This window comes from Dermacentor variabilis, unplaced genomic scaffold (genome assembly GCF_050947875.1).
Source record: "Dermacentor variabilis isolate Ectoservices unplaced genomic scaffold, ASM5094787v1 scaffold_15, whole genome shotgun sequence".
Classification (NCBI taxonomy): domain Eukaryota; kingdom Metazoa; phylum Arthropoda; class Arachnida; order Ixodida; family Ixodidae; genus Dermacentor; species Dermacentor variabilis.
In genome coordinates, this window is record NW_027460313.1 from 1,088,825 (window position 1) to 1,107,284 (window position 18,460).

At 48.7% G+C, this 18,460-nt stretch overlaps 1 protein-coding gene across 19 annotated transcripts in view; it reads right to left on the reverse strand.

The window, feature by feature from the left end:
* The window catches only part of LOC142567954 (bromodomain-containing protein 3-like), a 177,921-nt gene that overhangs the window by 135,784 nt on the left and 23,677 nt on the right, over positions 1–18,460 (reverse strand). For 13 of the 19 annotated variants that reach the window (XM_075678038.1, XM_075678037.1, XM_075678040.1 and 10 more), the window contains 4 exons: positions 16,859–16,898; positions 14,630–14,662; positions 14,528–14,548; positions 13,712–14,294 (listed from right to left, as the gene is read on the reverse strand). In XM_075678038.1, coding sequence (XP_075534153.1) covers positions 13,712–14,294; positions 14,528–14,548; positions 14,630–14,662; positions 16,859–16,898 — 677 coding nt within the window. The remainder of the gene's footprint in view (positions 1–13,711; positions 14,295–14,527; positions 14,549–14,629; positions 14,663–16,858; positions 16,899–18,460) is intronic. The other 6 variants (XM_075678046.1, XM_075678048.1, XM_075678049.1 and 3 more) reach the window with 2 other exon arrangements.

Sequence of the window (18,460 nt, forward strand, 5' to 3'; positions counted from 1 at the left end):
AATGCACTGTTACTCACTAGTACTGGTTTTCTCCCACCAAAGGTTGTGGGTTCGAGTGCCTTAACTAACTACTTCAATTAACTGCAACCTTAATTCCCTACCACACCAAGTGCGCATCGCTAACCTATAGATGGTTTGAAACGCCGCTTTCGAGACCTTTCACGCCACTTAGCGGCACTGTGTTAATAGACGTGAACAAGAATAACTATATTTTTGTTTTCTCAGCAGTTCACTTTTTCCCTGCCGGGCGTTAATTTTTGAACACACTCCGAAGTTTCGCAATCGTCAAAGTAGAAAGCAAAAAAGGTCGCCTCCCGGAGCAGAATGCGCACTTTGAAAGATCACAGATGTCGCTATTCTGTTGTGTTTGGGGCTGATTTTATCAATGGATCGAGCAGCAGCGAGTCTGAGATCGCTGCCTTTTCGTCGGACTTCAAATCTGAGAGCGACGCTGACGCAAACCAGCCCGGATCATCCGCGGTCGCAACCCGCTACGCCCAACTGTAGTGCTTGCAGTTAAATTTTTTTACAATTAATCATTTTTTCCAAGATAGTAACTATTACACTGCAATACATTTTGTATATCTCATCATTCTTGTTATATTTTTTTCTTAGTAGATACAAGTGAGTCTCTACAAAATTTCAATTTTATCCCACAATCTTGATCCTGGCAATTTATATCTTTTTTATGACATACATCTCATTAATAAAACATTTATGCGTGAAAAGTGCATTCATTCTGCCTTTTGTTTACGTATTACATAAAATACTGAGTGCAGTAGTTCCAGAAAAAACATACCTGGCGTATACTACAAAAAACACCTATTTTCCCCATGGTAGGGAGAGAGCTAATTAACTTCGCTAATTAACAACAGAGATCACAGGTTCGAGTGTCATTACTATCTTAATTACCTATGCCTTAACTCCACTTTCCATAATTAACACCAAAAGTTGAGGGTTCGACCCTTAATTTTCGTGCCATAACGCCGGATGATCAAATTTTCGTCCCATAAGCAATCTAAGGCTCATGGGCTCATCCAAGGCCTGAATAAAAATTTGTGCTTTGGTCAATTCGGCAACATGAATTTTTACATGACAGCAGCAGTGAAGGCATTGAAACTTCTTTCAGTTTGAATGTCTAGGCTGTTTTATCAATGCCTCAACAGTAGATGCTCATAAGTGCTTGTTATATTGTCAATTGTGTTGGACTTATATCAAGTGCGTATCAAGTGCATCTTTATGTTTCGCATTGTGGGTTGCTTTTATTTATCGGGGTTTCGACAACGCATGTACAAGTTACTATGAGCAATCCTTCCTGTCCATGCAAGGTTTTCACTCGCACAGGAGCATGCAGTCGATTACAGGCTGACCTTCGACGAAGCTTGAATAGCTGTGTAAGCTCTTACATTTTTAACACCACCTGTAAAGTGCCCTTCTTCGTTACTGTACAATACTGTGCAACCCTCAACATTTTCTGTACAGCACTGTACCAGAAATGAACAAAGCATGTAAAGGCTCCAGCACCAGTTGAACACACACTGAGCCGCCTTTGCTTGCCTAGAAAAGCTGATAACGAAATAATCAAGTATGAGGAGGCTGCTGCATGCTCCCCGACCTGACAACCATTGCTTCATGAGAGCTGCTCGGAATCTTGCACACTGCGGGGACATCCGCCTTCTCACCGCATTTGACCCGATATACTATTTCGAGCTCCACGACGAAAGGCAAACTCTGCCGCTTCATCACGGCAACACTGCGGGAGAAGGCCCACAATGCGCACACACAATGAACCATAAAAATACCGAGACAACTTGCACTTTCACCATCTTGCACGACGAGGGCACAAGACCCTCTCTGGTTGGCTGTCTGAGCAAGCGCTGTGGGTGGGCGAGGATAATTTTTTGCAGGGGGGTGTCGACGGCTCGTCCTAGGCAGCATGGTCACGTTAGGGAGAGGGGTTGGATGGAGCAGCGTCGCCGGGTTTCCCCGCCACCGCAAGGGAAAGCCAACTTCTGGGAGCACTTTTCCGCCACTTGACGTTTGATATATAGGGAGTCACTGTTATTTTTGTTCTTTGTAAGCGTAATTTTTGCTATATATATACTCACTGCAACCATATCGTGTCCAGAAATTGTTCTATATATAGAATAATTTGATGCAAATGGGTTCGATATAGTCGGGTTCTATTGTATATCGGTTATAACAATGAGGAGGTGCTACAGCGTGAACTTTTGGAAGTTTCCCTTGGTGAAACAGCCTGCCTATTACAATGCCCTACGATGCATTATAGGTTATAACAATGAAGACTGGCTACTGGGTGTCGTGCCGTAAGGTAATGAAATGTGAACTCCTTGAAAAGAAAATGAAAAAAAACTCGAGCGGTTGCACGATGGCCCACTGCCCCAACAGTTGCCGCATGCTCATTTTCCAACCATCTCCGCATGCCTCTCTCCCATTGCCCTTCCACCCCTCCAAACACAAATGGGCTGCGCCCATAGCTCTGCGCCGCGCCACCCTCTGAAACACAAATGGATCCCACCAACTGCACTGGCCACTCCATCTGCACAGTTCTGTCAACTGATTAAGTCGCTCGTGCTTGTTTTTGTTGGTTGCGTCGAAGTCGTTCCAGGCCCATGGTTTCTCGGCCTCCTTTGACTCGCTGCCGAAACAGAAGATGGCTCATCCGACCGCCGATCGGCAATGCACAATGGTGCCAGTGAAAAGAAAGCGCACTGCTATAGATCTGAAATTTAAGTGCTTGTAACCAATGAGATGATCATTGCAAACGTGCTTGCATCGTATAGCAATGACAGCAGCGATGGTGCAGTAGCGCAGGCTGCCTCAACCAGGAGGAGGCAGCCTGCACACAGGAGGCCCGGCAGATGATTCAGTCCCTCCGCGGCGTCATTTCTGGAGAAGAATGTCGCCGAGCTTCACGTAAAGCAGGCAAAGCCGACAGACATGGGGTTTTCTCGTGCAAGCGAGCGAGAAGTGTGTGGGTGGCGAGACGCTTGAGGTGATCTCGCCCCAGCATTTCTTCTGGATTAGTAAAATTGAATACACTTTCATCGAGGTCGTTACGGGCAAGAAACAAAAGAACAGTACCTTTCTGCTTAACGTCTACAGTAGCCCTTCACACTGGAAGCAAAAATTCAAGACTCTCCTTCACAGAGCCAGCGCCGTGGCGGGGACTCACAGGCTCGTCGCCTGCGGGGACTTCAACGCGGCACACCCGGCATGGGGATATAACAAGCGATTGGCCAAGGGGCGAAACCTGTTCCAAGGCACATTAGACCTGGGCTTCACCCTCATCACAGACCCGACTGATGACTGATCCTACAAGGATTGGGAACTCTGTGTCCAGGGATACGGCGCCAGACCTCACGTTCGTGAAGAACGACGAGAAGGGGAATATCTCCTGGCGCAACACGAGGTCAGAGCTCGGCAGCGACCACTACATCGTAGAGGTCATCATACCGGAAAAGGTCAAGGCCTCGGAGGACACCAGATTGGGATGCCTTCCGTAGCCTGTTACCAACGGAGATGGAGGAAATCGAGAACATAGAAGAATGGTCAGCCCACATCGCGGGGAAGGTCAAGGAGGCGACCAAAATCATAGAAACGGATGAGCAGGTCGACAAGGTTGACAGCCACCTCGCGCACTTATTCGAAGCAACGCAATCTATCCTAAACAGGTGGAAGAAGCAACGACTAAATCGGCGCCTAAGGAAGAAGGTGGCGGAGCTGAATCGCGCCATCGAAGTTCATTGTCGGCTGCTCTGCACGCAACAGTGGAATGAAATCTGTAATGCTGCATTGCGGCAAAACCTGGAACTTGATGCGGCATCTGCTCGACGAGACTAAAACAAAATCCCACCAACGCGACCACCTCGCAAAGATCATTCACAGAGCAGTCAAGGAAAACGGGGAAACCGAAGTAACCAGACGCATAAACAGCAAGTACCTTCCGGTTACACCCACGGAAAGGCATCCCGAGTACGGTGGTCAAGCCAACGAGAAGCTTGACTGCAACATCAGCGTCGAGGAGGCGCAAGCGGCCCTGCACGAACTAAACAGCAAGTCGGCGGCGGGCCTGGATCACATCTCGAACAGAGCGCTCCAGAACCTCAGCGATGTGGCCATCGAAAACCTCACCAGTTATTACAACAAGTGCTGGAGTGCAGGGTCACTGGAGTGCGCCTTCGACAAGGTGAAGCACTCTGCGATCCTAGCCCAGGTGTCCAGACTCAACATGGGCGCAAGAACATACAATTACATCAAGGACTTTCTGACGGGGCGGACTACAGAGCTCTGTGCCAGCGATCTACGGCTCCAAGAGAAGAGGCTCGGCAGTGTCAGGACCCCCCAGGGCTCAGTCATCTCGCCGTTGTTATTCAACCTCGTTATGATCGGGGTGGCCAAGCGACTCTCTCGCGTCGAGGGCGTCTGGCACACCATCTACGCTGATGACATCACGCTGTGGGTTCCGGGGGGCAGCGATGGTCACATTGAGAGCACGCTGCAAGAAGCCGTCGACGCGATCGAAGACCAGCTGAACTGTTCCAGTTTGATCTGCTCACCGAGCAAGTCAGAACTGCTGGTGTTGCCACCAAAGTACGCCAGACGTAACAAGAGCGAAGCGAGGGATTACGAGGCCATCAAGATCGTGATGAGGAACGGCCACGTGATCCCGGAGGTCGACAAAATCCGGGTGCTCGGCACGATTATAGACAAGCGACGGGGCAACGGCGACTATTTCCCGCCTTACAGCCAAGATTACCAACGCAATACGTCTTATCAGACGGGTCGCTAACTGCAAGGCCGGGATGAAGGAGGAAAGCTTGATTCGGCTTGTGCACTCCTTCGTAATCAGCCACGTCACCTACGTTGCAGCCTTCCACAACTGGATGCAATGTGAAAAGAATAAGATCAACACCCAGACTTGCCGAGCTTACAAGGCGGCGCTCGGACTATTCGAGTGTACGAACACCAACAAGCTCCTGAGCCTGGAGGTACACAATACCCTCGAGGAAATCGCGGAAGCGCAACGGACCGCCCAGCTAGAGCCACATCCCACATCAACTAAATGTGCCCGCGTGTTACCTACATGCGCAAGGCTAGCAGGCTCCAAAATGTGCTCAAATGCGGTTGCTTTGCCCTAAAATTGTGTAAAATAAGACCACATTACACTAGCGGGGGTGCCGCCATTTTCTTTACAAAAAGAACCGAGCGCCAGAAGCTATCACGTGCGCTGGAAACATGTCATGGACACCATCTTGTTTAATGATCGCCCGTTTGAAGTGGCACGCATGTTGCTACCGACATGTGATGACAGTTTTTGCACACCTAGTGCAGTGCGTAATGTGCACCTCGATGAGAAAAATGCAGCAAAAACAAGGAAATCCACATCCCACAGACACAGAATTGTTTATGGCGCCTGAGATGACGGTCACAGCATGGAGTGCCCCGCACCGGGCCGTGAATGAGCGAGTTTGGGAATACGCATCCCTTGTTTCAAGAATCCTGGTTTTGTTGCCACCTGATAGGCATCGCATGTGCATTCGCACGTAGATTTATGCAAAGAGGCTGTAATCTTGATAGATTGCCCTTGGGTATAAGAGATACGATAACTTTCGCGCTCGGCACTGGACGGATAGGAGTCTACAGACAACAGTGTGCGCTGGAGAAATGCATGCATGCAGCGGTGTTGCTCTGCCTCCAGTGCCAAGTTACGCAAAATCTCGCAGAAGTGATCGTATCTCGGAAAGCAATTGACCAAGAATACTGCTCCACGGCAGTACTGCCACTGCTGATCGACGACCGTAAATAGTAGATAAGAGAGGCATCAAATCTACAAAATCGCAGCCCATATCTAGACCACTGTTATGCTGTCGCTACAAAGAGACTAAAGTACAGTCAATGCATGCACCAAATCTTCATTCCTTTGCAACATGACAAAAGTGGCAAAGGTCTAAAAAGGTTGCGCAATAACAGGTTCCCTGAAGTCAGCTTTGCCCCAATACAGTCCTTATGCGGTGAAGCATACACAATGCACTACAGTGAAGCTTAACGAAGATGGAAAAGGGACCATTGTCACAGGACATCGCATGCACTCGTTAAAGTGGCTGTGCACCACTTTGTACAAAACTCAAGAAACGCATTCAAAGTTAAAATAGGCTATTTTAGAAATACTTTGCCACAAAAACTACTTCAATGCAATCAAACACCCCGCTCAGCAGTGCTTCCACTCCAATGATGCGCTGCGAAAGCTATGGTGGAACGGGCCATACCCACAACGCTCTGCCTACAACGTCACCGTGGCATGCAGTTAAAGTTTGATTTTGGAAGTTCACGTAGACACCACCACTCCAAATTTTGCTATCTACGATGTGTCAAACGTAGCCAAACAAGGTTTTCCCCAGCCGCAGCTTGTTACACGTGATCGGAGCGCCCAGGAAGCAGTTAAACGAGTGAACACAATCAGCAGCCGGGCAGAGGAAGGTGGTGGGGAGGGGCACTGGCAGCCCTGCCTACCGTATTTACACTATTGTAAGTCGACTTTTTTTTTTTAATTTGAAAATCTGAAGTGGAGGGTTGACTTACAGTCGAAACGAAAACATTCCACCGCCAAAAAATCAAGACCAACGAGATATCAGGGGAGCAACAATGTAGTTACGATTTTGTTTTCTCTATGGCCCTACCCGTAGTTTTCGCTATCCCATGCGCTTGTTTGCTTTTCGGAAGGGTTTTTCAACATTTTTTGTGAGTTTTACAGCGCATGCAACACTCATGCGGGGGCGTCGATAGTTGATGGAAGCGCCGCTGTTCTATTCGTAGTGGCACCCCCAGAACGGCAGCACTTTGCAGAGAATATCGATAGTTCATTAAAGAGCAGAGACCGCTCACGTGTTTCTCTTTCCCTGTAGCTCTTAGTTTGATGCATTCGGCTCTACTGCCGGCTACGTGCTACTTCCATGCTTCCTCGGTCGTCATGATTGCTCCGGGCCCACTAAACATTCGGCACTCGTTCACAGCAACATTCAAGAGAGCTGCCATCCTTTACGCCAAAGAAACAAATCACTGCACAATGGGCCGCAAGTTCTATGTTTCTGAACGGATGGGGCGATAGTGGTGACTGCAGCAAAGCAAAATTTTCACCTGTGATGGCACATGAGGAATTTCCCACGTGCCGAAGTCTGGACGCTTTCCGGTGCTGTAAGCCAAGCTTACGGCGTACATCGCTGAAATGCATGATCGGTCCCTGCCAGTGAAGTGCAACATGGTCATGAAACAAGCCCGGATCTCCGCTAATTCAGGAGCTGCTCCACCGTGAGTACAACGAGTGGCTGGCGGCAGAAGACCGCGAAATAACGCCAACCGGACCTGTCAAAAATGCCTCCCTGATGGCTGCGTGTGGTTGGGTGCATTCGGAGTGGGCTGCTGTTCCACAACATGTCGTGGGGCGGTCGTTTTCCAAATGTGGAATTTCGCTGGACGACGACGTGCTGTGGGACCAAGGAGGTTATACTAATACAGTCACCGACAGTTTATTTGGACCTCACGGGGACTGCGGAAATGTCCGAATAAACAGGTGTCCGAAAAAGTAGATTAAAACAAAAATGAAATCCTTTATTTCCAAGCACTTGTTTGAGCTCGGCAGTAGGCTTGAAGAAATCGTGAATGCGCCGTTGCACGCTGTTCCCTTCATGCGCAATCAGATAAGCCTGAATCTCTGAGAGGGTCGTACGGTCACTATAGGCGGCTGAAAGAACAGTCACTGCTTGTACACGCTCCGCATGCGACGGCAGCGTAGCACATGGTGCGTCATCTTCCGACTCAAGAGTCATCGTCCGGCGGTGCAGCAGAAACCTGACGAATGATCTCGCCGTCATCGAGTTCTGTACACGTCAGTACAGCAGTGTCAGCACCTGTGAAACTGTCAAATGAGACGGTGTCCGGAGTCGCAATGCGACCACTGCGCAGGTCTCGGCAAAATATTTTCCGCGTCAGTAGGGAGAACATCGGAACGCGATAAATTTTAGGCCTCCCGGCACCCGCTTGCCGGCATTCCCCAGCGCAGTCTGCGCGGGCACTGTCGGCGCCATTAGAGACTTGACGCGATGTTTCTGTATGCCGCTTTGGATCACCGAAACCTCGACACAGCACACAACGCAAACACCACCGTGCCGACACCAGTCGCACAAACGAAAAACGTGCTGCTCGCAGCGTCGTGCGTGAAAGAAAGAAATCAGCTGCTGGATTGTCTTGACATGGCTTACTAAGCTGAAACCGGAACTGCTCCAGAGCCACTCTATCGAACCAGGCAGAAACGATGATGATGAGCGGGGATTTCCAGTAGCGCCACTTCGTGGGGCAGCAAGGAAGCTCCGTTCAAAACAAAAATGGCGTTCAGCAGTCGGTGCAGTCGGTGCATGGTGCTCTCGACCGAGTTGGCTCAAGGAGTGTCTGAAAAATCAGTCGAGAGGTTGCAAGGTGTCCGAACTTTCGGCAGTTGTTATACATTATGGTCTATGGGGAGAATGGCGGTGCCGCGAAGCTGACCGAATAATCGAGCATGTCCAAATTTTTGGAGTCCGGAAAATCGGTCGGCGACTGTACTAGTGTAGAACCGTAGCAGCGATGACGATGGCAGCATTAATGAGAACGACGGCACAAGTGAAGACTAGTAGTCCAGTGACCATGCCAGCTACTAATATATTTTCGTTATGGAATGCGCCCTCGGGCTTACTCTTGTTTTCCTGTCACACGCGATATGGGGGGGGGGTCAACTTACATTCGAGTCGACTAGTACATTCGTGTAAATACGGTATATAGTTTTCTCATATCAGCTCTGCCATCCCCCTATTTCGATTTTTTCATGCAACCCAGCTATAACAATTACCGATTATAACAATGGAATTTTCGTGGCACTTGAATTGTTACATATGGATTCTTGACTGTAGTATGCAGCTGGGACAGTATGCACGGACGACTTCCACGACATTGGGAGATAGTTTCACTTTCGCGTCTTGTGCAAACCCATCCAAGGGTAGGCCAAAAGAGCTTGGCACAGTGCCGGTAACACAGCCATACACGCGGATGCATTCGGCCGGTAAAAGCGAAACCATCTGATCTGCCGCTCCCGCGCATGCTGCAAGTGTACTGCTATGTGAGCACGCTGACTTGGCTTGGCCAGTTCGCGCTGGTTTCACGCCATGTCGGAGGTCACGCCTAGCTGCGTCAGCCAGCTCGGCGCACCGCAGTTGGAGATAGTGGAGACACTGGTTATTTGGCATGCTAGGCAGAAGCATCATGGATACGTAGCGCAATGCAGCTAGGTGTGGCCTCCGAGATTGCACCTAGCGGCCTACTTTTGCCAGCTACGTGCCACAGAAACAGACAGGCGAGATAAGATAAAGAAGTGCTGCTTGTGCGTAGCCACCATGCACACAACGGTGAGAGAGACCAGTGTTGCTCGACAGTATATTCGAAGCGGGAATATTGAGCTGCTGCGCTGAACGAGAGCTAAATCCGGCGGAAAGCGATATGCTCAGTGCACATGGTCGAGATGAACACAGTTCATTATATACACTGGCAGAACTGCACTTCATTAAAATGAGGTTTAAATACATGCAAATACATGTATGTACACAGCGTTCCTTTACTCTCAATTCGACACGCTAACACATTTTCCCTCGTTTCCGCATCCTCCTGCCTCATACCCTCTCCCCTTTCGAAGAACCCCACCTATATATACTGTGGGGAGGAAAGCATACGTCGCCTTGAAAAAGACAAGTCCACTTGTCGAAACGTTGGCTCCTGCATTCACCTTGTTCACGTTTTGCTCATGTATTTCTATGGAAATTTCAAGGGGGAATTACATTTCCTTCGTTATGTCTATTATTTCATTATATCCTGCCTCATTATAATGAGGCTCCAAGTGTATTCCCAAATCTGAGGATTCTTAGATTTTTGTGTAACCTTCACGCCAGCCAGAACAGTAGGCTAGCAGACAAGGCGCGGCACATGGGTTCAGGCAAGCTAAGACAGCGCCCAATAAAAGAAATGCGGCCGAGAATTTGTTTCCAATCTATTGTGGGGGTGACAACGCATCGGGTTTCGCGAGCCCATGCTGCGCCTAGAAAAGTGTTGCCCTGCAACGGAGGCAAGCCTCTTTTGCGCTTCTTTCTGTGGCCACATGTCGAGAAACGTAAACCTCCGTACTCATGGCGATTCCACACAGTTTCACCCCTTCCAGATGTCGCTTACACTTTGGTACAGTTCAGGTGTCCGCCTCAAGCGAGACAGTTGCAGTGTCCATTGCAAAGAGTGTGAAAAACAGTAACTGCAATCACTAAAAGTGATTACTCGAGAGTACCTCCCCGGTATGCTTGGTATCTGTGGCCAATGAAGTAAACATGGTGACAACGCGATGCTTTCATTATAAGAAGTTTTTTTATATATGTATCTTTTCTGTGAAAGTAAATTCTGCATTAAAACTTCTTTCTGGGCGAGTTGGTGCATACTTGACATAAAAATTGTAACAGCGCAAACACATGCATCCACAAAGTGACAAGGATGAGACACAAGCACTGTGTCTCGTCCTTGTTACTTTGTGGTTGCATGTGTTTGCGCTGTTACAATTTTTATGTCAAGTAAATTCTGCACATTGTTGTTTTTGATTGCCACATGGGGACATGCAACATATGTATTTCATAAATCAGGCGCATGTTCCATTCCTGTTCACATTGTTTTACTTCCAAGCCCACAAACATTGGGCGCACGTTAGATTCGGGGGCATGTTGGATAAATACGGGTACTGATGGGGGCTAGTTAGCAATCCATGATTTCGTTAAGCAGCACACCTGAGAAAACATTCACACAAACGTGTGCATCATTCTTGTTTGTGTGAATGTGTTTGTTCAAGTGTGGTACTTAGCATATTAATGTTTTCAAGAATGCACTTATTTTACAAGGTTTTTTTTTTTTTTACATGTGATTAGGAATGAACTAAACTTTTAGAGGTCGTTGCAGTTGCCAACTGAATTTAGATATGCTTGATTATTTGGACATGGTTGAGGCACCACCACTACACCCCATGCAAGTCATACAGTAAAATCTCGTTAATATGTACCCGCTTAATAAGCGATTCCTGTTTAAATTTAGTTGTGATGAATCCCCGCCCCTACCGCCATGGAACCTAACGTATTGGCCGACTGCTTAAACTGTATTTGCTTAACGCATGCGAAACGGTCAATGCGTAGTATTTACTTCATTTTGTGGCGCGTACAAGCATGTCATTGGCAAAATGTGCACGCAGTCCATAGACAGCACACACCTTTCCCGGACTGCAGTCACCATCGGTACTGATGTCAAAACGTGGTAGCCATGACAGGTTGCCTGCTCCTATAGCTTCTAGCGCTTCCACGACATCATCGTGGAAGACGATGCTGATGATGGCCCTTCTGTATCCGATGCAGCTAGTGTGTTGACCGTCATGAGGCCGTATACAGAGAAGTGGGGACTGACAGAGAAATTGGCTCGCGGCCCTGGTGAGCTTGAGGATGCTGTGATCACTGCAAAGTCGCTACGGCAGCAAGTGAAAATCTGATTTCTCGCTGCCTGCTCACAAATAAAATTTCTTTGTGTGCCCATTTGAGTGAGAATAAGTTTCTTTGGCCAGTAAGTCTGTAGCTGCTGATCTGTCACTAAGTTAATTAGTAAATAGCTTAGTGTGTGCCCGATCCACATTCCTCACTAACTTCATATTAAAGGGGTGGAGACATCAAAATTTTCGTTCATGCGTTTGTTGATTCAAACGTTGCATCATGCTTCAGGGAGCACGATACACACAGCGGGATTCATATATATCCGATAAATAATATAATAATAGCATTATTATACCGAGCGATTTCGGTTTCGGTTTCTGGGCTCCGGGGGGATGCTATGACGTCACAGAGGAGGAAACGCAACATGGCTTGGTCACGTGGCCCACAAAAAATAGTGACGTAAAACTATGCTGCGTCGTCTGCTCGCGCATACGCGTGCTCTGCCAGCAGAGATCAACCACTGGCGATTCGAAGTGCATGTCGCGATTATTATAATTATTGCGAAGAGCGACAACAACGGTAAGAAAATATTGCGGCTTGTGAGAGTCGGTGATTCATTCCGAAGCGCCGTAAGCTTTAGCTTTGAAGTGAACCGGAAAAGGCCTAGCGACGATATCGGCGGCGCCGAACGATCAGAGGCGGTGAAGCTGCCGTCGATGCCAGAGTGACCCCTCCTCGGTCGCTGATTGGCCGCTTCGCCGTACGGCTGCCGTACAAATGGGTCCCGGGCCCGTCCTCTCTACGGCAAGGAAATCTCGCCGTTCGCGAGCAAACCCCCCCGTCGCACGGGGGACCGCGAACGGCAAACGGCGTGCGGTGAGTTTCCGTGCCGGTAACTTGGACGCGCCGGTAACGTGGAAAGGCCAAGCGAAGGAGAGTCCGCTCCGAGCTGCCGAACTACGCGACTATGCGAGGAGAGAAGCAGACAACACGAACGCCGCATATCCTGGTCCCTTTCGGAGTCGGCCGGCTAGTGTTACACTCAAACGTGTAAAGGCCCGTCCGCAGGGCAACTCGCCGCACGCAGTTTGCCGTTCGCGGGCCGGCGCGCGGCGTTCGTGTTGTCCACTTCTCTCCTCTTGTGTCCGTGTCTGCACGCCTTACCCCTTCTTTGCATTAAGAAAGGATTTCTATATGCCTGTAGCTCGGTCGTAGTGGAGGCTATGCTCGGCTGCTCGGCTCAGCAGGCTCCGTAATCGGCATTTCATCGCTACTCATCATACGTCACGTTTTTGTGCTGGTGTGCTATGACGTCAATATTTTCGTTCCTCCTCTGTGACGTAGTAACTGCCGCGCTAGCGATGGGTCTCGACTACGAGAAGGAGTTTTTAATGACTCTTTGGAGCTCAATTAAAATTATTTTGAAATGTTTGCAGCGTCCAATACCTCGTTCTGGGTGTCCTTGCATACGGAAGCAGCCTACAACATGCTTTTTATAGCCTCAAAATTTGGTGTCTCAACCCCTTTAAGAATGTTTTACTGTATATAACTGAAAACCCTACAGCACGCCGCGCTCATCTTTCGGTCTATACCTGCAGAACGTGAAAATTCGCGGGCAACTGGAAGCAGGAAGATGTGCCAGTGCCTCCTCAAAACTGAAGCAAGGCTTCCGGCCTGGTCATAGCAAATTGCCTAGTCAATCCAGTCATTGCCTGACAAGTCAATGGAACAAGCCACGCCAGGGCAGGTGAGCCAGTTTGAATGTACGGCGCGCTGATCTTTCATGATTATCACAAAACAGTGACATGATCTCGGATAAATTTCTGGTCTTGCGTTACAAATGTTTCGTCACTCAGAATCGTACACCAGCTCCATCCCCGTTTGCCGTCTGTGTCAACGCACTTACGCGCCGTGCAATGGAAGTTCAGAGTGGAATTGAGTCAACCTCTGCTTGCAGTGCTATGCTCCTTCAGTAATGACACTGTCACAGCCTTATGTGGGCCACGTTTGTAGGGTGGCCTCCAGAATGGAGGACACACATAACCAAGCCCTTGGGTAGTGTTGCACTTGAGCCTACCCAGTGAGGCAAGTAGGGCCACATATCACCGGGAAATAACAAGTGCGACCCAACCAGCCCAAAACCCAGCAAGCCCACAACGCACCCTTGGCAGCGGCAGCCCTGGATGTGGAAGCGGCGACTTTGGCACCACCACTGCTGCCAGTCTTGCCCTTCTTGCCCTTGCCTTGGCCCGCCCGGGGTGGGGGCAAGGGCAGGTCCGTCTCCTCCTTGGGCATCTCGGTGATCTTGGTGAGGAACAGCTTCTCCAGGGCCTGGGCCATGAGCACGACATCCTCGCCCGGCTTGTTGTAGACGTAGCAGTTGGTGAACATGGTCTTGAAGTCTTCGATGCACTCCTGCGCCGAGGAGTAGTAGCAGTGCTCCAGGCGCTTCTTGATGGTGCCAAGGTCCATCGGGTGACGGATGATGCGATGGTAGTCAGGCAGGTTCAGCTTCACTGTGTCCACAGGCTGCTGGAAGGGCCAGGCAAACTGGTGCTTCCACAGGGCCTTCATGACCACCTTGAGCAGGTGCTGCAGCTGGTTGGTGGTACGCTGCCGCCGTGAGGCCGGTGGCACAAACGGCGGCTGCACCACCCCGTTGACAGGCTCCAGGATGGGCTCTTCCCGGGCTGCGGCACCGCCACCGCTGCTGCTGCTACTGTTGCAGTTTGGCTCGGTCCCACTCTGCATTGCACACGGGGAGAGTTTTACTGCCACATTCTCTAAATGGCTTGAGACTTTACAAATTGGTCACCAGATGTGGCACAACTGACAGTGACGAAGCCTCCCACGTGCTCTATCGCGGGTGAAGTGTAGTACTGAACAAAAAGCCACAAGCAGAGGCAAATCCATCATTCTTCCCAAGCTATGACCAACTGCAGCGCACGATTTAACTCTATGGTCTCAACTCTACTTACCGATCTTCGTTTTTCAGGTGTCTGAAAAGAGGATTGGAACACTTGCATGCACACAGTTTTGCCACCCGTCCAGAAAAGAAAGAACCACCCGTAAATACTTACCCGTCTTTGAGATCGTTTTCGTTTTTCAGGGGTCTGAAAGCGCCCAGAATATACACCCATACACCTATTCAATGCTAAAAACACACAAAAAGACATCCACGAAATAAGTGCTCATGCTCTGCTAGTTCTGACTCATTTAGGGTACTGTCTGTGCTTCTCAGGGGTCTGATATCAGCGTACCCCCGTACAATCACTTAACGGATGGCAGAAACCTTGTGGTTGGCAGAAACCATTCACGTTGGACAGTACAGTAAAACCTCGTTAAACTGTACCCGCTTAAACAGTAGTTTCGTTTTAAAAGTAGTAAAGTCAAATCCCCGACTCAGCGGCCATTGAAAATGATGCGTTTTGTATCCGCATAAACCGTACCAGCTTATTGCGTACACATCGGTTAAAACGTAGCATTTCCACTTTTTGTCGTGCAAACACGGCATTACGTACTCTTCATCGGGCGGCCCGGCAGAACAGCAAGCCTTAGTGATCGGAACAACGGCCTCCAAGCGCCCTATGCGTTTGCGCTTGAAGCCACATCATCATTTCGACGCCATGCCAGAGAGCGTTGCGTCGTCGTGCTAGCGAAGACTCGCGTCATGCCGAAGCTCGGATAAAAAAGACGTCGGGTGCTCAGCATATAAGAAAAATTAGACATCATCCGTGCTATCGAACGTGACACGAAGAAGTCAGCGCTGGCAAACGACAGGGATCTGCTGTTGACTACGGTATGTGGCATTTGGAATGCGAAGAAGTTGCTCGGCAGCGCTGCTGCGACCGGAAAGAGGTGTCGGCTACGAGGTTCGACTTTTTGCCGTCGTTGCCTCTGTTGTTGCCGAAGTATCGACTAGCGACACGGACGACACGGAAAGCGACAGCACGGGCGATTCAGGCTCGACAGTGGCAGAAGCTGCGCATTACGTCAGCCTTATGGATGCAATCGTCGCGACGAGAACAGGGGCGCGATAACATAACTCTATTCCAAACTCCAGCACCCAGCAATGAAACAGGTCTGCAGCACTGCTGCGCGCGTGCACGGAGAATATGTAACGCCAACGAGGAATCTGCCATGCGAGTGTTTGCAGAGAAGAGGGGGCTGGCTGAAAAGCTGGCACGCAGCTTCAGTAAGTTTGAGGCCGCTGTCGTCGTGCTAGGCCACCGCGGCATCAAACCAAAATAACACTTTTGTCGCGCGAAGTGAATAAATACTGCATGTTTCTTCCCTTCATCGCACTCTCTCAGAGTTCCGTTTTCGACAGGTAAGTGGGCAATCTCATGCTATTTCGGTTAAACAGTACTACTGTTTAGTACATACCTTTTCCGAGCTCCAGCCAACTACGGTTTAACGAGGTTTCACTGTAATGTGTAAAGAAACATGCGGGCTAGCATTACCCCTGTGACACATATTAAACACCTCTGGCAGACTACATTACGAAATTCGTAGGAAGTGTCGCTTTATTACACATCATGCTTGCGTAGAGCACCTTTGGCTGGAATCTACCGCACCTCACCTCCCACAAACCAGTCCAGCAGAAATAGCCATGTCGTTGGCCATGTCGCTGGAGGATGAAAACTAGCGAAACCTAGTCTATCTAGTAGTCTACGACCACACCCAAACCAACGGACAAGCCAAGCCACCGAGTTATAAAGGCTGCATTTGCAATTTGCACTAATTTTTGCTCGCCATGTGGAAGATAACATGCTTGGCACTGTGCGAAGAATGTTGTTGATCCTAGATGCTGATGAATCTTGCTCTAGCCACACGAAATTGAAGATATCCACGAAAGTATATATCTCCAGTATTTCCGACTCCAGATTATTTCGGACTTCTAGCAGTCCTTGTCTGAATTCTCGGTTGCCGGCTGTACTTGCGGTGTGGCACATGCCCAATGTTGTGCTCATTCATTCAGAGCATTGTGATAAGCACTTAATGCCAGCGGCTACCAAGTTGCCCATTTTATGGGTCTCGTTTCATGAAGTACTACATACATAAACAAAGCTTTATTTCCTCTTTGTTGCCCTTATATTGAGGCTGTTGCAGCATTACTAGAAGCTGGCTGCCAAGGTGTGCAGCACAGGGAGGATCACAACACTCTGCTGGTCTTTGTTTGCAGTTGTACACAAACTCATACTAAAAGTATGCAACAGGCATTTGAGCAGCAACACACCTTGCAGTTTGTGTGAGCCACCAAAGTTTAAGGTTGCATAAAACTGCACGAACATGCAAGGAAGACTCACCATTTCGTTATGGCTACTGCTGTCCTGGGTACCTCCCATGCTGAAAAGACAACAGAAGTGTTTGTTGTGCCAATCCTCTACAAGCAGGCACCACAATCGCTAGACATCTATACAGCTTAACCAATCATTCTGTGCTTGGAACCACCGTGAGGCAACCAATGCTTCTCCCACTCTCTCCTGTGCCTTGTGCAGGTAAGAGATGCAACACTGCAGACAACTGGCACATATTCTGCCCCAGGCTCCTTCCTGTGAACGCTTGTTCGCACTAGTTCGCACTAGCTTAAGGCAGTGGTTCTCAACCATGGGTGTGTCAAAGGCCTCTTGTGGGTTTTACAGAGTAATGGGGGACCCCTGCGGGAGGGGGGGGGGGGGGGGTAGTTAGTGCACAATGTTGCAATGAAGAATGCAAGCACATGCTAGGCAAAACGGACACTGTTTGTCGATTCTGATGATCGCGTTTACATAGCTACAGTAGAAGCGTATCATATCGCCTATACCTGTACACCAACATTTGCATGAACTTTCTTGTACAGCTGGCGAACGTCACCAAGTATCACATTTGAATGTTAGCGCTTTAAGTAAGACTGCTTTTGCTATAGCGTTTGTACCGGCAGTGCCGGAACTACCTGCACGTCAACTACATTCAGTTTTTTTCTTTTTTTTTGTAGACAAATTTGCGTCACTATTTTGTGCAAATGTACCACATTAAAATTTTCCAGTAATTCTACAATTATTGCCATGTCCAGTGGTAGCCTAGCACGGCCAACTCAGCTTCTATCAAAGGAAACCTGCCACCTGCCTACATTAACACCACAAACCAAATAGTTGGATGACGTTAATCCAACTTATTATTAATAAGGCAGGCACTGTTTAGACTTACGGAAATGTACCCATGAGTCGAAAAATCGCCTGCGGCCTGCTCTATTCATCACCATTTTTGTTTGGATCGCAGGCCGCATCCACCTGTCACCCTGCAGCAAATGCTTTCCCATAATTCGTGCTACAATACACTTCTGTTTGCATGTGCTACTGAAATGTGCATATTCAATCCCCCGTTTAGCACATTTTATGCAATACGCCTTCCTAGCAAATGACGTTTACATGAGATGCGATAAGCGTGAAAGTCAATACGATATGCTTCTGCTGCATTCATGTAAATGCAGCTATCAATTGCATAAGAAGCAATTTGTGCATGATACTGCAACAAATTATGCAAGTATTCACAAACATGAAACTGACTATTTATTGGCATGGACAAATAACACATCAAAAGTCCCCTTTAACTTCGCTTTTGGTAGCTTGTCAATTCGTCGCATGGTTGCACTTAAACATAGTTGCACGTCTGCACTGACGTTAAGCTAGTTGCAATACTTGCTCTTCACTAAGCAAGTCTTGAAAATGCTCGCTCACATGCATAGGTTGTCAAATACTGTAACAAAAATCTTAAGCCTTCATGCAGGGCAGGGTTCAGCTGTCCTGAGCCAAAATGTTTACAGCATGCATGAGCTCGTTTTGAGCATTAACACTTTCCATGAGCAAAGCAACTTGTACACCTGCCTGGTCTGGAGCAGACTCTGGGACTAACTCATTAGGTGGCAACCT